The following is a 15,961-nucleotide window of genomic DNA, read 5'->3' on the forward strand; positions in this document are numbered from 1 at the left end:
ATAAATACTTCAATTTTTTTTACCGTTAAGTCAAACTTGGGATTTTTTTTGTGATTTTGAGTATTAATAAAGATTAAATGAACGAGTAAGAGTATTACGTGTTATGTTTTATGATAGATATCGAAACATTTGGGTTGGAGACCATCTTTGCAATAGACGCATAGTATGCAGTTTGATTGCTAAATACATGTCATCGCAGATGAGTAAATGCCTACCAACACGTTTTGGAAAGGTTGTAATATTAAATGTGGGTCCATGAAACTGTCGTTGCTGTCACTCAATTCCTCCAGACATTCCGGAGGCTTTACTTTAACGATTTTATTACGCTCTTATCACAACGGCTGCTCCATCTACCATCAGTGTTTGAAGCTGTGAATTCTATGTTTATATACTTTTATAATGTTTCCGGGATATTTTGGACAAGCGAAAGATAAGATTTACATTCATTTGATTACTAAAAAGCAACGACATCAAATGAAACAACGCAAGGGAACGAACGAAAGCAAACGTTCCCGTTGCAAATTTTGAATATCGTTTCTACCTAGCTTAAAACCTAACCTAAAAATAAAATCAGACCTTCAATAACTAAACAAAAGAGAAAAAACCGGTGTTTATTTTTCCATATTTATATTAAAAATTAAATACAAAAATTTTGTATAGTACTAAAATTTTTGTTGAAACCTAACCAATCTTCAAAAGTTTTTGACTCAAGCACATAAAGTAGGCATCCTGATAGAGATAAACCAGAATAGTGGTTCAGTAGCAAATTGCAGTTTAGGTCCCTATAACTTTTTTACATGGAACGCATATGCTCACTGGCGTGCCCAGATGTGGGGCTCCACCATTTCAAATCAATGTTGGCCTTAGAGAAATAAGTATTTTGGGTAGTATGTATTATGTTCAGCATGCTCTTTTAGAAGAAACACATATATATGCATTTAAATATTTGAGGTTTTCTAAGTCTAAACATATTTAGAAGAATTGGTGCCCTACCTTTGAGCACGCCAATGCCTGTGGTACCGACATGTTTCAAGGAAAAAATCTCTAAAACTATTCACGTTTAAAACCGCTTGTTTCTTGGTCAATCATTTAGAAATATCAATATCAGGCCATTCCTCAGCTTATGCTAGTTTTCCAACTATAACGTGTTTACCTTTGTAGGATACTGCAAACTGTTTTGATAATAACTCGATAATGATAATGACTTGTCAATCGAAAAAGCTCCCAACTCTATTTCATCTTTAATTCTTTCTAGCAGCAATGTTTCGATCACCTTGACTCATTTTTGATTCATTTGGTAGTGCCGTCTCAGCAGAGCAGGACATGAAAGGGTTATTAATGGGACATGAGTACAACTAGTTATTATTTACAATTTTGCTGTATAAAGCTAGGTTGTATCTTTTGTATTCGTGGTGCCATACGGTTGCAAGTTCCAATTTCTACGTCGGGAACTTAAAGGTTAAGCACAATATTCGCCCGTGACTTCGGCCCGCAACAGAAATCTAAAAGCTTAGTTGATGAAAAAATTTGATCGAAACTAACAGGATAATTACTGTAATATTGCACATGTTGGGTAATTTGGAGATGTACTCTCGTTGAACTATAAAAAATCTGCTTACCACTAAAAAATGCACCATGATTAAATGACACTTTATTTTTTTGCCCCTTCACAATTTGAAAATTTTTGAAGGGGGGAGGGGCGACATAAACTTTTTTCTAAATTTGTATAAGCCTTATGTTACATGTAACATCTGACCTTTGAGCAAGAACAGGTCGATTAGATTTTTTTCCAATCTTTCTTTGTTTCGCAAGGTCCAAGTTGATATCTTAAACCGGGCCTCCTCTAGAATCGAATGAAAATGCGTTGCGTTTTCACAACGCTGGGAGGAAATGGGTTAAGATAAAATGGTTGCAACCGTTGATGAAAAGTATTTAGTCGAATTGTAACGCATTTACATTCAATTTTTTCATATCAAAAGAGGGTCACGATTTTGGCACGGTTTCGATTTTGGCAGCATAGGCGACGCGCATTTGTTGCCAAATTTGAAATCCTATACTGTATATGTTGTAAATCCTACTGTATATGTTTTTCCTTATTTTAGGTTCGTCAATGAATTCTAACTGAACTTTCAATTGAAATATAAACCAGAACGAGTCCAAGCAATAAATACTTTTTTTTCATATGCAAAATAAGGAAATCTAAAAACTTATTTTCACTTATAGTCTTTAAATGGAACGTCGGATTGCAAAACAATTTAACATCTTTCAATCCAAAGTAATAAAGTATGAACTGATGCAGCCATACCCAGGGATGGTTCGTTCACTTTGACTCAATTTTGATTCATTTGACAGTACTGTCTCAGTCGAGCAAAATTTGACAAAGTTACATAAGCGACATTTGTGGAACTATCTATTATCTACAATTTTGCTGAATAAAATTTTGCTCTATCTTTTGTGGTTACGGAGCTACAATGCTAGTACCTCATGATTCACTAAGTGAACGTTCATTTAGTTACTAAAGAGATACTAGCATTGTAGCTCCGTAACTACAAAAGATACAGCAAAACTTTTCCAGCAAAACTGTAGGTTATAACCAGTTCTAAAAATGTCCCGTACATAACTTCGTCAAATTTTGCTCCGCTGAGACGGTACGGTCAAATGAATCAAAATTGAATCAAAGTGATCGAACCTTCCCTGGCCATACCTGAGACACAAACGACTTAAATCACACACCCACACTCGCGCAAACACACAAGCATTGCTCAAACCGAATTTTTCGAACCATATTGATGGGTATGTGACTCTTGGTCCTCCTGGTTAAGTACCGTAGCGTTTTTCAACCAATTTCTATACTGCCGGTATTCGCATAACAGTCCCATTTATATAGGAAACTCTATAGAAAATGGGACTGTTTTGCGAGTAACGACAGTATACCTTTGTCATATAATATAACTAGCTGACCCGACAAACTTCGTATTGCCACAAAATAACCTGTGTTGTACATAAATCATGAATCTCGCATGATCTTTGTCACAATTTCGAGTTTTGCAAGTCTCTGAGGAGTTCAACCTTAGATGATTCATTTTGGCAGTTACGTAACTATGAAAGCATCCCAGGTAACCAATAAGCATCACCAATGCTATTCAAATGTAGGCCAATAAGCATTTAAGTCGCCTTAAATGCTACTTAAATGCTATTTTGGCAAAATATACAGCTACTTTAATGATAACCTTCTTATAGTGCTGGAAATGCTAATTTACAGCTAATAACCGACACGAAAAATTTGAATACAATTTTGGATGCCAATTTAGGTGTTGTAAATTCAATGCAGTCAAAAAGCTAACATACAATAACGTGCAGTATAAACTGCCAGATACGCTGATTTACTGCTTACGTTAAGGCTTATTAGTTACCAGGAATGGGTAGTTTAATATACAAATTTGCAATTTTTCCTCACAGTAAAGTAGAAAACAACTCCCCTGTTCCCTCATTGCATAGCCAGAGAGCGGATAGTAATATTCGCCATGATTGTACAACATTGCGCCGAATAGCATTTTGCGAAAAACCTTAAGCGGAATGTACCATTTCACGGAAACCTTTTTTGTGAAAAGTACCATTTCGCGATCCTCTCCTTACTCGCTATCGCTCGTTCCAGGAAACCCAGGTAGACCTAGGAAAATAAATAAACCTAGACAGTAGTGATTTCTGCGGGGAGTTGCCTCCCCACTATGGGCGGCGCTTCCGACGGCGGGTCGCCGGCAACACTCGCGGCCGTCTCGTCCTGAATGATCTAGTGTTACTACACTCAAGTACTTTTTTTACACGGTTTGTTTTTTCAAATATTGAGAACGGGGCTATTTAGGGACCATTCATTTATTTCTCAATACGTTTGGGAGAGGCCCGACATTCGTCACGTATTTTGTAAATGGTCCCTAAATTGCACCGTTCTTGAGTAATCGAAAAAACAAACCGTGTAAAAAAAGACTCGATAGTTTTTGTGGTCTTGTTATTGATTAATGTTTTATGGAAGAGTCTCGAATTTCTCGAGTTCGATTAGTTTTTGAGTTTCGCAAAAATTTCTGTTTTATTTCTATGAGAGTCCATATCCCCCTACCACAGGGGTGAGAGGTCTCTAACTATCATAAAATAAATTCAAGACTCAAAAATCTCCTACATGCTAAATTTGGTTCCATTGGCTTGATTAGTACTCAAATTATAGGGAAATTTGCACTTCATTTGTATGGGAGCCTCCCCTCTTAAAAGGGAAAGGGGTCGTAATTCACCATAGAAAAAAATTCTGCCATCTAAAACTCCCACATGCCAAATTTGGTTCCATTTGCTTGATTAGTCCTCGAGATAAGAGGAAATTTGCATTTCATTTGTATGGGAGCCCCCCCTCCTAAAAAGGTTAGAAGTCCTAATTCATCATGGAAAAAATGATTGCCTCCAAAAACACCCACATGCCAAATATGGTTCCATTTGCTTGTTTAGTTCTCGAATTATGAGGAAATTTGTATTTCATTAGTGTAGAAGCCCCCCCTCTTAAAGTGGGAGGGGTCCTAATTCACCATAGAAAATATTTTTGCCTCCAAAACCTCCACATGCCAAATTTGGTTCTATTTGCTTGATTAGTTCTCGAGTTATGAGGAAATTTGTATTTCATTTGTAGAGGAGCCCCCCCCTCCCCCTCCTAAAGCGGGGAGAGGTCCTAATTCATCATAGAAAAAATTCTTGCCCCCAAAAACACCTACATGCCAAATTTGGTTCCCTTTGCTTGCTTAGTTCTCGAGTTATGAGGAAATTTGTATTTCGTTTGTATAGGAGCCCCCCTCCTAAAGTGGGAAGGGGTCCCAATTCATCATAAAAAGAATTTTTGTCTCCAAAAACACAAACATGCCAAATTTGGTTCCATTTGCTTGATTAGTTTTCGAGTTATGAGGAAATTTTTATTTCATTTGTACAGGAGCACCCCCTCTTAAAGTGGGGAGGAGTCCTAATTCACCATAGAAAATTTTCTTGACCTCGAAAACCTTCACATGCCAAATTTGGTTCCATTTGCTTGATTAGTTCTCGAGTTATGAGGAAATTTGTATGGAAGCCCCCCCCTCTTAAAGGGGAGAGGAGTTATAATTCCCCTTATAAAGAGGGGAGGGGTCTCAATTTACTATAGAATAAATTCTTGTCACCGAAAACATCCACACGCCAAATTTTGTTCTATTTGCTTGATTAGTTCTCGAGTTATGCTGAAATTTGTGTTTCATTTGTATGGGAGCCCCCCCCCCCCCACTTAGTGGGGGGAGGGGTCTCTAACCATCACTAAAACCTTTCCTGGCCCCAAAACCCTCTACGTGCAAATGTTCACGCCGATTGGTTCAGTAGTTTTCGATTCTATAAGGAACATACGGACAGACAGACAGAAATCCTTTTTTATAGGTATAGATAAATATAATAAAGGTAAAAATAATAATTAGCAGTTTTTTAAACTGAAGTTTTTGGAGTGTCTTAGTAGAATACGAAACCTAAAATTTAAAAAAGAAGAAAACTTATCCAATTTAATTCTACTATGTATATTTTATTCACGACAGATACGTATTTCGCCTACGACTTGTAGGCTGCCTCAGTGTCTGTTTCCGCAAACAAAGTTGTTTGATCTGCCACCATTTACCACCTTGGGAAATATTTAAGCTCAAAGAAATACTATTTTTCATCAAAAAAGCTCAAAATCTCCGAAACTTCAGAAAATCACGTATAATAATGTTCTACAAAAACCCGAATTAATCCACCTAGCGGCGTGACCTAGCCTTTCTACTGCCACAATAATCATTATTTAATTTCTCAGGAACTTAATTGTAGATGTATAGATGTTATATTAGACTATATTTTTAAATATCCGTTCCGTATTCCTCAAAATCCTTATTTGCCAGTAAAATTCACAACGTATTGTGTAGAATAATTATATTTTCTTTCCTTGGGTGCGTAAATACATGTAAGCGTCATTTATGTTACTTGATGAACACCTTATTTAGTTTTATAATATTTATAGAAAAATAATGTAAACACAAAAGATAATTTTTACAGACTTGAATGAATATGTATAAGAAGGATATCTACAACAAAATGATTGATCTCAAAATTTTACTATTGGTTTGCTTGGCTTCAATTTTGCAATATATCTGAACTAAAAAAAAATTACTGAATAGAGCATTAGATATGAAAACGAGAAATGGAACTATTTCTTAGCTAGCGCTCCTTCAGATAATTATTTTTGCATGAAAATCAAAACTTAAGCTTCTTTTTAATGTACTTTCATGAAAAGATAGTCATTAGCTTGATCGCATCGTTTTTACAATGTTAGAGGGTTAGGAAAACTAGATGAGGTCGAAAAATAGTGCCAAAGCTGCGCCATAAACATGCTTGAGAATGGGAAATACGATCGATATGATTCCTAGTGCTTGTCTTTTTTTGATTTATTTATTAAAACATGACATCTGTCCTTTAAAATATCACTAACGAAAACAAATCTTACAAAATTTCTACCGTGCAACGTTTACTTCCTATTTTTCATATAACATTTCTAAGCTCTAGTATCTATTGATTGAAAAGAGCATCTATTGATGCGCAGAATTTGTTTGAAATTTGTACAAATTTATTTGGAAAAATCAACTCACCAGTATTTTTGATTCTATACACCCCTATACCTACATGCTTAAATAAACTGCTTTTCTTCGCTTTTTGCTTTTCTTGTACAATTGTGAGTAACAGCAAGTGAAGAAAATGACAATTGAAATCTGAAATCAAAGAAAAGAAAAAACTTTTCGATTGAATCCCACTATTTAATATTTATTTGCAACAGATACGTAGTTCACCTACGACGTGCAGGCTTCATCAGTGTCTTATTTCAAAGCGTATACGTATCTGTCGCGAATAAATATTAAATAGTGGAATTTAGTCGGTAAAAGTTTTTTCTTTTCTTTAATTTCAGAGTTCGTATTCCACTAAGAGGCTTCAAAAACTTCAGACAATTGACATGTTTCTCACTTTTCTTGAATTTCATTGCAAATTTTAAAATTGCAAATTGTCATCACATACATACATACATACATACACACATACATACATACATACATACATACATACATACATACATACATACATACATACATACATACATACATACATACATACATACATATATACATACATACATCACACACATCTCATACATTGCATACAATCAACATTTGATTGATATGTTTTGATTTCACATGTTTTAACGGTTTAATATACGGTGCTTAAGTGTTAAAGTTTGAATAACTTTTGAATGAACCGTCCGATTTTAAATAACTTGGTTTCGTTTGATAGATCTCAGCAGTAATTTTCAAATAATCATAAAATGTGTGATGTTTTGCCTTTCTACTATATAAATATATAGTATAAAGGTATAGAAATCACTTGGAAAACCGGAAATGGAAAGAAGGTCCTGCGGGCCGAATGCTATATACCATTCGACTCAGTTTCGAAAACTGAGCATTTTCTGTGTGTGTGTATGTATGTGTGTGTGTGTGTGTGTGTGTGTGTGTGTGTGTGTGTGTGTGTGTGTATGTGACGCTTTTAATCTCACTCACTTTTCTCGGAGATGGCTGGACCGATTTTAATGTTCTTAGTGTCAAATGAAAGGTCTAGGTGTCCCATTGGTCACTATTGAATTTCATACTGATCGGACTTTTAGTTCAAAAGTTATGCATAAAAATACGAAAAATATGGGACTTCATTATCTCATAGATTCCTTAACCGATTTGAACAAAATTGATTGCATATGGAAGAGGAGCCTTACAAACCCTTAACTTCCAAATTTCATGATGATTGGACTTGTAGTTTGAAAGTTACATAAAGAAATGTGAAAAAATAGTATTTAAAACATATTTATGTAACATATAAGCATTAATTTAATGAAAAACATCAAACATTTTATGATTATTTGATAAATACTGCTGAGATCTATCAAACGAAACCGAGTTTTTTAAAATCGGACGCTTCATTCAAAAGTTATTCAAACTTTAACACTTAAGCACCGCATATTAAACCGTTAAAACGTGTGAAATCAAAACATATCAATCAAATGTTGATTGTATTCAATGTATGAGATGTGTGTGATGTATGTGTGTATGTATGTATGTATGTATGTATGTATGTATGTATGTATGTATGTATGTATGTATGTATGTATGTATGTATGTATGTATGTATGTGTGTATGTATGTATGTATGTATGTATGTATGTATGTATGTATGTATGTATGTATGTATGTATGTATGTATGTATGTATGTATGTATGTATGTATGTATGTATGTATGTATGTATGTATGTATGTATGTATGTATGTATGTATGTATGTATGTATGTATGTATGTATGTATGTATGTATGTATGTATGTATGTATGCATGTATGTATGTATGTATGTATGTATGTATGTATGTATGTATGTATGTATGTATGCATGTATGTATGTATGTATGTATGTATGTATGTATGTATGTATGTGATGACAATTTGCAATTTTAAAATTTGCAATGAAATTCAAGAAAAGTGAGAAACATGTCAATTGTCTGAAGTTTTTGAAGCCTCTTAGTGGAATACGAACTCTGAAATTAAAGAAAAGAAAAAACTTACCGACTAAATTCCACTATTTAATATTTATTCGCGACAGATACGTATACGCTTTGAAATAAGACACTGATGAAGCCTGCACGTCGTAGGTGAACTACGTATCTGTTGCAAATAAATATTAAATAGTGGGATTTAATCGAAAAGTTTTTTCTTTTCTTTGATTTCAGATTTCAATTGTCCATTTTCTTCACTTGCTGTTACTCACAATTGTACAAGAAAAGCAAAAAGCGAAGAAAAGCAGTTTATTTAAGCATGTAGGTATAGTGGTGTATAGAATCAAAAATACTAGTGAGTTGATTTTTCCAAATAAATTTGTACAAATTCCAAACAAATTCTGCGCATCAATAGCTCTTTTCTATCAATAGATACTAGAGCTTAGAAATGTTATATGAAAAATAGGAAGTAAACGTTGCACGGTAGAAATTTTGTAAGATTTGTTTTCGTTAGTGATATTTTAAAGGACAGATGTCTTATGTCATGTATCATGTTTTAATAAATAAATAAAAAAAAAGACAAGCACTGGGAATCATATCGATCGTATTTCCTATTCTTAAGCATGTTTATGGCGCAGCTTTGGCACTATTTTTCGACCTCATCTTGTTTTCCTAACCCTCTAACATTGTAAAAACGATACGATCAAGCTAATGACTATCTTTTCATGAAAGTACATTCAAAAGAAGCTTAAGTTTTGATTTTCATGCAAAAATAATTATCTGAAGGAGTGCTAGCTAAGAAATAGTTCCATTTCTCGTTTTCATATATAATGCTCTATTCAGTAATTTTTTTCTAATTCAGATATATTGCAAAATTGAAGCCAAGCAAACCAATAGTAAAATTTTGAGATCAATCATTTTGTTGTAGATATCCTTTTTCTTCAAAAGCGAAATATAATAATAATTTTTCTGAACTCTTGTTTTTCAAAGATGCTAACTTTTGAATGCATGGTCAATTCAAAACAAGTTTCGTATGTGGCTCTGAAGCCCGAAAGTTAAGGCCGTCTGTAGACCCGTTAGAGGGTTAATTTCTAATTTTCTATACATATTCATTCAAGTCTGTAAAAATTATCTTTTGTGTTTACATTATTTTTCTATAAATATTATAAAACTAAATAAGGTGTTCATCAAGTAACATAAATGACGCTTACATGTATTTACGCACCCAAGGAAAGAAAATATAATTATTCTACACAATACGTTGTGAATTTTACTGGCAAATAAGGATTTTGAGGAATACGGAACGGATATTTAAAAATATAGTCTAATATAACATCTATACATCTACAATTAAGTTCCTGAGAAATTAAATAATGATTATTGTGGCAGTAGAAAGGCTAGGTCACGCCGCTAGGTGGATTAATTCGGGTTTTTCATTAAATTAATGCTTATATGTTACATGAATATGTTTTAAATACTATTTTTTCACATTTTTTCATGTAACTTTCAAACTACAAGTCCAATCGTCATGAAATTTGGAAGTTAAGGGTTTGCAAGGCTCCTCTTTCATATGCAATCAATTTTGTTCAAATCGGTTAAGAGACCTATGAGATAATTAAGTCCCATATTTTTCGTATTTTTATACATAACTTTTGAACTAAAAGTCCGATCAGTATGAAATTCAATAGCGACCAATGGGACACCTAGACCTTTCATTTGACACTAAGAACATTAAAATCGGTCCAGCCATCTCCGAGAAAAGTGAGTGAGATTAAAAGCGTCACATACACACACACACACATACACACACACACACACATACATACACACACACAGAAAATGCTCAGTTTTCGAAACTGAGTCGAATGGTATATAACATTCGGCCCGCAGGACCTTCTTTCCATTTCCGGTTTTCCAAGTGATTTCTATACCTTTATACTATATATTTATATAGTAGAAAGGCAAAACGTTGATTACGTTGAAACGTTGAAGTACAACTCTGCCGAAAGTACCAAACCTGTATCTCGAATGTACGAGAAAATAAATTTTGTATCTCACTTTTAAGCGAATTAATCACCTAAAGATTTCTCTCAAAAGAAGGGGCTTGTTATACCAAGAAATGTTCCTAAAGACACTATATGCTAAAAACTTCACGTTTTGGCGCAATATCACACGATCACGTATTTCGCTTTTTGGACCACTGTGCGCTGTGTGCTGAATATATAAATATAAATTGTACAACTGTTCAACGAAACTATGAACCACAGAAACAAATGATTTTTAATTCATGTTTCATTCATATCTCATTACAGGTCGTTCGAAGTGGTGATTTGGACAGTTATCCACTGCTTCAGCAATTGATTCTTTCTGACAATCTAATAACGGATATAGAAGACGACGCGCTTGGACGACTGGAACTGCTATCAACACTCTTCCTGGACCGCAATCGATTAACACGAGTACCGGTTAGCCTTCCATCGAACCTAATCCATTTGTATTTGCAGAGCAATGAAATTTATGAACTGCAACCGAGCGTGTTTAGGAATCTGAAAAGTCTCCGAACTCTAAATCTGGCCGGAAACCGAATCGCCTATTTGCCAGAGCTTCCCCTACCAGGACTCGTAACGTTAAACGTGCAACGCAATGACCTGAAAAGGCTGAGTCAATCGGTGGTGAAAACGTCACCGAATCTAAGAGATTTTTTGCTGGAAAACAATCCGATGAAATGTGCAGACCTGCTTGGCATTGCTGAGTGGGCTAAACCGTGTCGCGATGAATTGCTTTTTGAAGATAGAGATTTATTTGACGGCGATGACAGTGGGAATGAGTTTGATATTTTCGGAAGATTTACGACCGGGCTCAAGCGGGACAATAGCTGTAAACGAAAGCGCCACGTCCATGGAAGCGTGGTACTAACACGAATGGAGACGAAAGTAGCTTTATTCAAATCACAATGCCGAAATGAAAATTTAATTAACCTGAACGCACCAAATCGGCTCAAAAGCGATCAAACTACCGTAAAGCATCCATTACAGGACGATAAAATCAGTTCAACGATAAGCACCCCCGACACCGACGGAAAAATAAGCATGATAAATGATAAATCCGGAGGCATCCGGCAAGAGAGTTTATTAAATATTCTAATAGCTTGGAAGCCAATGTTTGCAGGTGAGCGAAATAATTCGGTAACACCGCAGCTTCTTGACAACAAGAGAGAAGAAAAGGGGAACATCAAAAACACAGTAGCAGCATCAGTTGAAAATTTTCCTCTGAACGTAAAAACTAATCTTTTAGAAATTGCTGAACAGCCATTAGAAGCACAAAAAAAGTCACCAAATGAAGGAGGATCTAACGTCCACACACAAGAATTCACCACTGTTAGCCATGATATATTGAATAATAATTCAAGCGTAAACAAAACCGTCAATTTAGCGGCAATAACACCGATTGTTAACGTAACTGGAAGCGAACGTGACGAAGCAGATAATAGTAGCGCGGATTCGCGGAGTTTTAAGACGAAGGAGAGAGACAACAGAAATAGCTTAATTCAAGCTGATTTCATGACAACACCAGAGGCGAGTTTCGGTTCGATGCAAACAGCAAGTACGAGTGACAAATTGGCAAAAATAACATGGAAAACGACGGTAGAATCCACATCGTCATCGTTGGTGTCGGTAGCTTTGCCGACATCTACGATGGTGCCTTCGATGACCTCGATTGCAAAAAAATATGATGGCAAAGCGAAACGAGACTCAACAACACCATCGGTATCAGAGCCGACAGTGATGCCATTGTTGACGTTGTTGACTATGACCACAAAGACAACAAACAGGATCTTCGTCAGTAATAACAGCTATAGAAACCCTCAACGTGAGCAAGATGACACCAGTCAAACGAACACCAAAGCCGAAAGCAATTTACAACGGAACAGTCATCCCAGCGGTGCCTCTTTTGCCAAGTCACAGTACGGGGTTGGTAAAATTAAAAGTAAATTCAATTCGGAACAAAAACCCTCTATCCCACAGTCAAATATTACTAAAGCCCGCAAGAATGTGAATCATATGAAGATGAAATTAAAATTTAACCACCATCAAATGCATGACGGCGAATTTCGCGACGATTTTGACACGGACACCGTTGGTCTATTGCGTGACAGCTTCGGAATCGACCACGAAAATAATGCACACCGGATGAGAAACAAATTTTCCATTTACGACAGCATCTATATGGCATCGCTCAAAAACGCAAAAATCAAACCATTCCATCATGCTATGCACGTACCGAATGCATCCAGAGCTCATACCGGCACTGGCAGCCTCAACCATAGTAACGAAGGAATTCACGCCACGTCCGTGGAAGCGTCATCGAAAATTCTCCCACAAGAATGGAATGATGCTCGACCGATGTCGAATGGTGGTTCTCATTATGGTCTATTCATTGTGGTCGGGGCCACTCTTGGTATGCTAATTTCGTTCGGTTTGTTCCATCTCTATTATTGCCGTGTCCGGCAGGGTCAACATCTGCACGAACATCATCACCACCAATACCAGCAGTATTCTGCCCACCAGAATCATAATTCCGCTCATCATCGCTATTCATACGCATTCGAACAGGACGACGGAGATGAACGTTTAACGTACTCTATCTCCACATCGGTACTGGACGAACCTAGCGAGTTGACATCTGCTAACTCTCCAATCCATCATCAGCAGCAACAGCAACATCGAAAGCAGGATATGCTGAATATGGATGTACTAAATCCTCTTAAATCAAAACTATTGTCGAGAAATCCGAGCAGCAGCAGTAGTAGCAGTGCTAGTAGCTGTTTTGATATCGACAATAGTGGTGCAGAACCGGAGGTCCTCGGAGTAGGTGGTTGTGGCACTAGTAATCAAGTACCACAGCTGGCATGGCCTAGCACCACTGGTCAACGGCGTAACTACAATTCCAATACTTCCAGCAGTCATAATAATCCACCGAATCAGTCAGTGCGCCAGGGCAGTGCGATAGACAGATGGTGACGGCGATGACAAAGAAGGCAACTTCATTATTGTACATTTAACGATGCTTACAGTGTGTTCCAATGAAGGAACATATTTTACAATTAATCGATGCCGACTGGCGATGTCGGTAATCAACTAGGTACCACCAAATAGCTTGTATGACAGGGTGACCCGGATATGCGAATATTCTTTTGTGTTATAACTTGAGGCTGTTCAAAAAAATTTTGACTTGCATTATGTGATGTCGAAAATCCATTTGAGCTACACCAATTACAAAAAAACGTATTCAATTTTGCTTTTGTTTCTCAGACTTGGTAAGCAAAACTGTGCTTACACATGTGATTGGCTGATTCATCTATTGTGACAATGCTTGATGTTTATGCATTTATCTACAGTGATTTTTGTAAAAATAAATTGTTTTCACTATAGAGTAAGAAAGGGCAAAAGTGCAATGGGGGTGAAAGTGCCATTCAATAATTTATCAGTGGCAGATTCTGAGCAAATTGACTACATTGGCATAGATGCGTGACTCCTTTGACAGCTTTAATTTATCGTAAACATTTATTGTTTGCGAAGCATGGTCACTGAGTTATACCGCAAGAAACAAATTTCGCTTAATAAACGTTTTACTGACATCTTTTATACAGCACATGCTGTATAGCTGCTTTTGAGATATGTCTAAACACCTCTGTTCAATGCTTGTACAGTTGGTTTTGGAGAATTTATTGATTAATATGTGCGTGTAAGATGCGTTTATAAGACTGTTATGCGACGTATAGTAAAACGTTTATTCAGTCCGTATAGATACCCAACAAACAATTTTTTGATTGGTAGCTTATTCCACCGTTGTATTGCTAATTACCGGATAACAGGCGTTTGATAAACCGTTATTCAACAAAAATGTTTGTTCGGTATGTTTAATAAACTTCTCATGTTTCATGTCCATCTGTGTATTCGTTTTATTATAATTTGATGAGAGACTAAGCAGGAAATCATTGGTTGACTCAAAATTTATCAAGCACACCATTATACTTTTTTCACTCACCCGGATTCGCCCTCACATTCTGTCGGAAGCCGTCGACGAACACATCTGAGGTAATCTGACGAGTTTTTGGCCGATGGAGACAAGTTTAACTTTGTCAAGCGTGACGGGAAATTTACAATCAAAATTTTTTTTCTCTTCGGAATATTTGTTTTACGTTCCTTATTCAAAAAAAATCGACACGCATTTTTCTATTTCGATGTTACTGTTGGAATTCGCAAGATATGATTTTTTAAAGTATTGTAATCCAAAAAAATTACTAGTTTTTAAATGCTAATTGTAAACATAGTTTGTAATATCAAAAATGACTTTCTACCAGATGTGTTCACTATTCCACAAGCTTTCAAAATTGGTATACCATACTTCCTCTCGATTGTTTTTCAATAGTTAAATAGTGCATTTTTATAAACAATTGCAATTTTTTCAAAGTTGGAACTTTTTTCCTCGATTTTTTTTATTTTAAAATATTTGTTGATCTTTCTCGAAGAATACCAATTTACAACACCTATGCAGTCAAAAAGCTAATATACAACTACGTGCAGTCTAAAATGCCAGATACGCTGATTTGCTGCTTATGTTAATGCTTATTAGTTACCAGGAATGGGTAGTTTAATATACAAATTTGCAATATTTCCTCACAGTAAAGTAGAAAACAACTCCCCTGTCCCCTCATTGCATAGCCAGAAAGCGGATAGTAATATTCGCCATGATTGTACAACATTTCGCCGAATATAATTTTGCAAAAAAACCTTAAGCGGAATGTACCATTTCACGGAAATTTTTTTTTGTGGAAAGGGGAGGAAAGGGGAGATGGATCATAACTCGCTTTCTACAGAGGAAAGGGGCCTCAATTCACCATAGAAAAAAATCTTGCCTACAAAACCACTTACATGTCAAATTTGGTTCCATTTGATTGATTAATTCTCGAGTTATGTGGAAATTTGTATTATCATTTGTATAGGAGCCCCCCTCCTAAAGTGGGGAGGGGTCCTAATGCACTATTGAAAATATTCTTGCCTTCAAAAAGACCCACATGCTAAATTTGGTTCTGTTAGCTTGATTAGTTCTAGAGTTATGAGGAAATTTGTATTTCGTTTGTTTGGGAGCCCCCCCCCTCCTAAAGAGGTAAGGGGTCCTCATTCATCATAGAAAAAATGGTTGCCTCCAAAAACACCCACATGCCAAATATGGTTCCATTTGCTTGATTAGTTCTCGAATTATGAGGAAATTTGTATTTCATTTGTGTAGAAGCCCCCCCTCTTAAAGTGGGGAGGGGTCCTAATGCACTATTAAAAATATTCTTGCCTTCAAA

The 15,961-nt window shown here is 35.9% G+C and overlaps 1 protein-coding gene across 1 annotated transcript in view; it reads left to right on the forward strand.

The window, feature by feature from the left end:
• The window catches only part of LOC128745994 (uncharacterized), a 67,934-nt gene that overhangs the window by 34,649 nt on the left and 17,324 nt on the right, over nt 1-15,961 (forward strand). Inside the window, exon 3 of the mRNA XM_053843048.1 lies at nt 10,917-13,592. Within this exon, the coding sequence (XP_053699023.1) occupies nt 10,917-13,592 (2,676 nt within the window). The remainder of the gene's footprint in view (nt 1-10,916; nt 13,593-15,961) is intronic.

Source organism: Sabethes cyaneus, chromosome 1 (genome assembly GCF_943734655.1).
Source record: "Sabethes cyaneus chromosome 1, idSabCyanKW18_F2, whole genome shotgun sequence".
In the NCBI taxonomy this organism is placed as follows: Eukaryota; Metazoa; Arthropoda; class Insecta; order Diptera; family Culicidae; genus Sabethes; species Sabethes cyaneus.